At 43.3% G+C, this 7,344-nt stretch overlaps 2 protein-coding genes across 2 annotated transcripts; one reads left to right on the top strand and one right to left on the bottom strand.

Moving 5' to 3' along the window:
- Nucleotides 1-2,754: 2,754 nt before the first annotated feature.
- Nucleotides 2,755-3,840, top strand: LOC129589478 (ADP-ribosylhydrolase ARH3-like). The gene has a single exon (XM_055484255.1). The coding sequence runs from the start codon at nt 2,755-2,757 to the stop codon at nt 3,838-3,840; it is 1,086 nt and encodes a 361-aa protein (XP_055340230.1).
- A 1,865-nt stretch (nt 3,841-5,705) lies between these two features.
- On the bottom strand, nt 5,706-6,595 carry LOC129589477 (uncharacterized). Its single transcript, XM_055484254.1, has 2 exons — nt 6,476-6,595; nt 5,706-6,350 (listed from the first exon to the last, which is right to left on the bottom strand). The coding sequence occupies exons 1-2, from the start codon at nt 6,593-6,595 to the stop codon at nt 5,706-5,708; spliced, it is 765 nt and encodes a 254-aa protein (XP_055340229.1).
- Nucleotides 6,596-7,344: the final 749 nt, after the last annotated feature.

Here is a 7,344-nt window from a genome sequence, read left to right as displayed (position 1 = left end):
CTGCGCAAAGTGCACGTCCCTACAAGCCTGTTTCCTAATACTAAGCGTCGTGAAGTATTTTTAGATATTGTACCTAGCTCATCTACTACTGTAACACCGACAAAAAGTTGGGCAACATGAATTTAATAAAATTGAAGAACTTTGTACATTGGCTGAGCGCACTGATTACATTTCACACAACATTTCAAACACTGACGTGGATTTGAACAAACACGTAGACATTTACGAGCGAATTCACGCAACAGCCTGTCATTCTTACCTAGATTTTTCGGGTAATGAAATTTTTGAATTACTGCATTCAGTGACAAACCACGGAAAGCAAAGTGCAAGTAGAAAATACAGAACATACCACACATATTAGAGTTATAGTCTTGCACTTGGATTCGATTTTCTTCGTGATATCCCATTGTCCAAGGGAACATGTCACACAGAAAAGCGGTCGATTTCAATACCGTAAAACAGAGCTGATTTTGCAAATGAATCGAAAAAGCAAACTCTGCCCCTGGTATTAACAAAGACAGCTAACCAGAGACTTCCCGGTTGGTCGTGTTTGTCCGTATTGATGATGAGTCCCAAAGGAAGCTTAGGGTTCTTTAAGACCGGCAATCGGTCTCTCGGGTATACACCGAGGAACCGAACCATGGGATTTCGCTGCGCCTCGTGTTTCATAATGTCCAGTATCTGTATTGCTTCCATTCTATAGACGTTTGTATGGGCAGAAAATGTTTCTCCGGGAATCAATTTCAATAAGCCCGTTTCGGTTGTGATATATTAGAACCGAATATGTGGCGGTTGCTGCAGTCGTAAACGTACATGAGAGACCTAGGACACCTTTTTTCGTTGGGTTCACGCAAGAGCCGTCTCCAACATCTGGTTCCAAATTAAAACCAAGTACAGCGTATCCTAACGGCCAGTCGGCGGTAACAAATAACAAACTTGAGTTCTCAAACAACATTCCGCTAGTTTCTAACAAGCTGAGGTATCCATCTCTGTAATTTCCGGCTGTTGGTGTTAGTTGTAGCGGTTTACTGGGAATAGGTTCAGAATTCACGTACGTAACAATCTGATTTATAGTTAGGTGAGGGAACTTGTATGGGTTCTTTGTAAAATTCCCGGCAATGGCTTTAGAGTCAACAAATGCCACAAGCATCTTTTTCGGAATAACACCACGAAAAAGGTCGTCACGTGACCACAGAGTACTTCCTTGTGGTATTGTAAGTTCTAAGAGGCCAGACTCAACAAACGGTATTACAGCATTTCTTTTTTGCAAAAGCATTTCATGAGCCAGTAAAAATTCCGGATCCAATTTCACTTTCTTTATCTTTAAAACCGCATTCTCAATTTTAATTTTAAGATCGGCAGCATCGTCGGAAGCCATTAAAGCAAAATGATCCCGAGATCGTGTAAGGGACAGTTTAATATCAATTTTAGGTGGAATAAGAAGCGGCTGGTTGGCAACGTCGCTAGGAAACTTACAAACCATGTGCCATATACTTCCGTCCTGAACATACTTTCTTCGTGCTTAGTATCCCTTATTTAAAATATCATTATTCGGATTCGGATTTGGTAGAGTAAGTAGTGTCGTATCATGGGCGCTAGCAGTGTCGAAAATAAAACCATATTGTCGCATCTGGTCTTTCGCTTCGCTTCCATAGTTCAACAAATGCTCAAAAAACGCACCATAGTGCGAGAGTGTAGGTATAGTAGATACTGGTTCATTATTAAATAGTAATTCATGGCCGGAGAAGAGGCTTCTGGAAAATAAGTTGACAGGTCCAAAAGCTGTTGCTGCAAGCGGGTTTGTCCCGTCCGCCCTTTTCACGGTGACATCTAGTAAACGTTCGCTGTGAGCTAGGTCCACAGCTTCGTCGGGCGTGCTGTTGATTTCCCATGTTATAGCATCGCTTGTAAGGTTGTTTCCAACAGGAGTGTATGAAATGTATCGAACGGACTGGATTACTGTTTGGGTTGGGGGCATAGACCAATGGTCTAGCTCCGACTTCAGGCACAAGGGTGAAAATGGATGAATTCCTTCCATGATGCTGTTTAGGATTTTCTTCTAAAAAACTTTGGCAGGCCAGAGAATCCGCGTTTGCGTGAGGCTTTTCGACAACGAGACTTTACCTTACGTCGACGACGAATCTTCGGTTTCAGAATGACTTGAAGCTTTCGAGTACGTCGCTTATGCCTTCGGCCGCGCTTGCGTCCACTTCCGCGTTGCATTTTTGTAGCAATATCGGTCATCGCCTCCACTGTTCTGTTCTGAGCAGTTGATTGTATCCGGTAGATGGCGCTGGATACTCTGGAGATAATAATTGCAGATATACCTGTGCAGGTATATGCGATGGTGCAACTTCGTCATCCATGGAGGAAGGTTTTTGGTCTCTCGCGGAAATTTAATTGCAAAATGGTTTGTCCAAGTTCGAATGATATTATATTTCCGTTCAGGTCTCGCAGTACAAAATCTAATCGGTCAAAATCACGTTTTGCAACATCCTTAAAAACTTGCATCGCAGAATATGAGCCTCCATTAGTAAGAGCTCGTGTTGGGGCGATTCCAAGAAGCGGTACATACTTATCATTAAGCAACTGACAGCGTACTAGATCCGCATACACACAAATGGTTGGCACGCTTTTTTTATATTTGATATTCGGGCATTGAATGTATGCAAGGGACACTTCCACGTCTCCGTTCAATTGAAACAATGTAGGTAAGTAGACTGTAAAATCGGACGCGGATCCCGATGGGTCCAAATGGATCCTAGCAAAATTCATGACTCTGCTCGTTTCAAAGGTTGCCTGATAGGGGCGTACATCGGCGATTGTGCCGGTGGGTTGTTCAAGCAAGGAAATCGCGATATCCAGCCAATCGCCTTTCCGACCGTTGTGGAAACATTGTCCTCCAAGAGTTGCTGGATGCCAAGTGACGTATCGTATTTGAGTGGGGCGGTAGCTCACTCACTCATTGACTGTCAAAAGTTTATCGATACACACGTTGCTCAGAATCTGGCCGACTGTTATTTCGAATTTCCAGAAAGACGAAAGTTTTTCACTACCGTTAAAGATGTGTTCTTCGCGTGGAAACTCAACGGAATCCAGCCAAAAACAGTGTATTTTCCGGCCGCCCAACAATTCCGTGGAACTGGCTCGTACGGAAACGGTGCCGCTGTTCGAGTGGCACCGTTGGTTCTGCATAACTATTATGATCTGGATTCTGCTCTGAAAGACGTGGATCAGAGTTCTCGTTTGACGCACGGCAATTTGCTTGCCGTTCGCGGGGCCAAGCTGCAGGCTTGCGCAATTTTTGAAGCTGTGCATTTGCAGCATCCAGACGCTGCTGGCTTTATTACGGCGCTCATCAGTTTCTGTGACAGTATGGAAGTCAATAATCAGTTCAAGTTTTACAGTAACCGTTTAAAGAAAGTGCAGAAGTTTTTGGCAGACTATACGGAACCGCAGGATGTAGTCAAAGCTCTGGGCAATGGAATTAAAGCGTTGGAAACTGTGCCGTTGGCGATCTATTGCGCTGTGCGTGCAATGCCACCAGTTGCCGGGATTCACACAGATAATCCTTTCGAACGAGCGATTATTTTGGCTATCTCGATGGGCGGAGACACGAACACTATCGCCAGTATGGCCGGAGCCATCACAGGGGCAGGGCTGGGAAATGAAAGGATTCCGGTCGTCATGAAGATGCCGTGTTACGATATTGAGGAACCTGAGGTTTTGGGTTCTGAGCTGGCTAAAGTGTTGCAAGACAGAATTGAAAAGTCTGTTGCGTTCAATAATTCTTGTCCGTATCGGTCTCATGAAAAACTTGTTCGCGCTACTTTGTCTTGAATTATGCATTCTTATTCTTGCTCATTCTATATCACGCTTGTTGTTTGTCTGATCAATATTCTAATAACGAATCACGAATCCATGGCCCGCGGTATTTAATAAAAATATTCATGCACACGGACTGTTGTTTGTATTTAGATCGAACACTCAGAGAACAACATAGGAAGAATAACAGCATCCCAGACCTCTGTGGGCTGGTCAGTACCAAACGGTAGTTGACATCCAAATTCCGTTTTTTCAATTTCACGCATTAAAAGATCAAGAGAAATCAAACGCATTCTAACTTTCTTGTGTCCTTGACGAATTTCGATGACAGGGTCATGGAGATCTTCGTCACAATGCGGTGGCAAGATTGTCAGTACAGTTGCCGATTTCCCTAGTAATGGTATATGCTGTGGGCCTTTCAGACGGGCATCAACTCTTTTTCGCATTGTTCTATCATCTTCCAAACGAATTAGCTGCGCTATCTCCAGTCGTCCTAACTTGATCCACTCCTTGGCAACATGCCGGTTGGAATCCGAATGTGAAATTATTGGCTGTAAATAGACTACGGGTTTATGTGGTTGCAAAAACGCTGCAACAGACTTCCCTAACCGATACCATTCAGTACCTTCGGACAAGGTACTAACATATTCAATGTATGGATACTCCATTTTTGCAAACTAAAAGTAGCGAAACAAATAAGATAGCCATTTCCGATGTTTTCGCATGATTTTAGTGTACAGACTCTTATTGGTCAGAAATCCACTATGGGTGTGGTCGTACACATGTACGCGTATGCGCTGGCCATCTCTTCTAATATCGACTATGTACTAGCCATCTCTTCTAACATGCACTGTCTTAGCGTACGCGCTACTACTACACACTATGGAGAGTGCTGAAGTGCTGTTTTTATTTTTTTTTGTTTTACTCTTTTAATTCTAACATCAAACAGGAATATAAATTCCTAGCAAAACTACGAATTTATATTTCTGTTTGATATTAGAATCTCTATCGGTGTGCCCGTTTGCGGAGATTTGCCCTGTGCTGAGGACGGACAGTGTAACGAAGGGGTTTACTAGAGCTAACCGTGCTGGTACACTGTATAGTCGATCGACTAGTTAGATGACTGTATGATGATTGTCTATCACAGTAACATACTGTGACTTATATAGCTAGACATAGAATATCAACAGACTAACATGTAGGTAGAAGAACTAAACAATCAGCTCAGCAGAATAGCTAAAGGCAAGAGTCACAGACATAATATGAATCACGTTACAACAGGTAGGAGATCGCGGGAACCCTGATGCACGGCAACAACACACAAGTACAATTCACAGTCGAAAATTCTGTTGGTTCTTCCATAATTTCCGATTGTGAATTGTACTTGCGCGTTGTGTCTTTTCCCTAACTTCGCCCCGAAATCCATCTAGGCCCGCGCGATTGAAATTCCCTGTTGATAACCAGAAGTCATAAGTTCTGGTTGTCAACAGCGAATTTTAATCGCGTGATGTGCCAGCCTGACGACGACCTCCGCGCGATACCACCTCGAAGACGGACATCTCCCTCAGCCGTAATCATGCATTCATGACCAAGATTTATGAGTTTGTGGCACAAATCATGGCCATGAATGAATGATTACGTGCTGTGCCCATGCGCTCCAGGTTTCCGGACTACGTCCCGATTTTTATTAGTATATATTAACTAATATTTTGATATTTCCATATTTTTCATTTTATTTTCTGTATTTACTGTGATATTTCTATGTTCTGTGATATTTATAGTTTTCTACGTTTTTCTATATTTATCTATAGTTTTCTAAGTTTTTCTAATATTTTCTATTTGTTTTTATTTATTTTGTATTTATTTTTTTTTATTTTTATTTAATCAAGATCCATATCCATGTGCGCGTGCACGCCAACTGCAGCAATGAACGCGTCTGCACTCTGAGAAACCTGGTGCAGCGGTGACATGCCCACGATGGCACGGCATAAAAAATTATAAAAGATATGCCGTTCGGCCTCCACGGCGTCGATCACTGCGTCCAGCTGCCGCAGTTGCTCCATCCGCTGAGCCAGCAGTTTGTGCAGCTCGGCGTAACGCGTGACTCCCGCTTTGGCCCCCTTCGTGTTCCGCGCGGTCTTCTGTGCGCTTGCCAGAACGCGCGTCCAATTTTCCGCCCGCAGCGCAAGGTCAACTTGGGCACCGGCGTACGGTTGCAGTATCAACTGCCCGTTTTTCCCCGGCGAAGCGAAGGTCCGGTTTCCGGCCAAATAGGCCATACACCACCGGTACGCTTCGTTCGGATCAGTCCGACAGTTGCGCTGGCGGGTGTTGGACGGACGGCGTTCTTCTGAGGCTAATAAACCAGCCTCCTCGGCAGCCAAAGCGCACTCCCGCTCACGACCGCGGGCTTCCAGGGAAATGTTCTTTCCGATTTCCACGATGTCTGCCTCCAGCCCGCGGCGTGCCTCAAAGTAGCTTTGAACTGCCGTACTCACACGAGCGAGTTGGTGAAACACTCGGAGCTGCACAAATAAGTATTTAAAAATATATTAGACATTTCTATTAAAATAATATATATTATTTAATCGGATTTATAAATTAATATATTTATTTAATAAATTATTAAAGTTATTTTATTTTTATGTACCATATAACGGCGTCCAGCTGCATTGAGCGCGAAGAGGTGTTGGTGCACTGCGGTGTAGTTGCCTGCGTTCTGTAGGCCAGCATCCCACAAATCGTCGTGGCTCATATGGGCCGTAAACATAGTTCGGTTGTCTGCCATTGCGAGCCGGAAGAGTACAAAATAAAAATATACAAAAATAAAAAACCCAGTACAACGCAAACTAAATTTTTTGTGTATCCGTCTTGACCTCAGGGTATTTTGTGTTGCCAGGTAGTTTTATTAATATGTATGTACTGTAGTTAGTATACATGATGTATGTATTGATAGAGTACGTGTACAAAGTATGTATTTATATTAAATACTGTATGGATATTTATGTATTACGTATGTACTGTGTATACTTTATTGATGTATATATTAAGTAGTGTACTGTATACTATGATATGTATACGTATGTAAAGTTAAATTAATACGTATGTACAGATGCTATGTACCGGAAGTGTGTACATGTATATATGCCACCTGCCGGTTGACCTTTAACCCGTATTTATATATGCACCTGGCGGGATTAACCTTTTGACCTCGACCGTTGCGACCGTTGGTCATTTTTTAATTTATTCTATTGTTGTACCTCATTAAATATGTTAATCCCGGCTACTTCTAATGTACTGTCTACTAAGCTTACAAAGCAAACGGTGAAGGGCGCATCTCCTACGACTTTCACAGCTGCAGGCTGCAGCTACTAGCCTACTACCAAGCCAGAGTTGAAGCAATCGTTCGTGAAGCATGCCTGACGATCGGAGGTGACCTCCGTGGCGACTGGTGGGCTGTTCTGGAGGCGATGCTGAAGACATCCGGAAAACAGGAGCTACAGGAACCAATGGACTGGT

The sequence above is a fragment of the Paramacrobiotus metropolitanus genome, unplaced genomic scaffold, assembly GCF_019649055.1.
Source record: "Paramacrobiotus metropolitanus isolate TYO unplaced genomic scaffold, Prichtersi_v1.0 Parri_scaffold0000035, whole genome shotgun sequence".
Lineage (NCBI taxonomy): Eukaryota > Metazoa > Tardigrada > Eutardigrada > Parachela > Macrobiotidae > Paramacrobiotus > Paramacrobiotus metropolitanus.
Note: the sequence above shows the minus strand (reverse complement) of the source record. Positions and strands in the feature narration are given on the sequence as shown.

Coding starts and splice junctions, on each gene's coding strand:
- LOC129589477 (XM_055484254.1), bottom strand. CDS start 6,595: ATGTTTACGGCCCATATGAGCCACGACGATTTGTGGGATGCTGGCCTA. Junction 6,351..6,475: donor CAGCTGGACGCCGTTATATG/GTACATAAAAAT, acceptor TTATTTGTGCAG/CTCCGAGTGTTTCACCAACT.
- LOC129589478 (XM_055484255.1), top strand. CDS start 2,755: ATGGATCCTAGCAAAATTCATGACTCTGCTCGTTTCAAAGGTTGCCTG.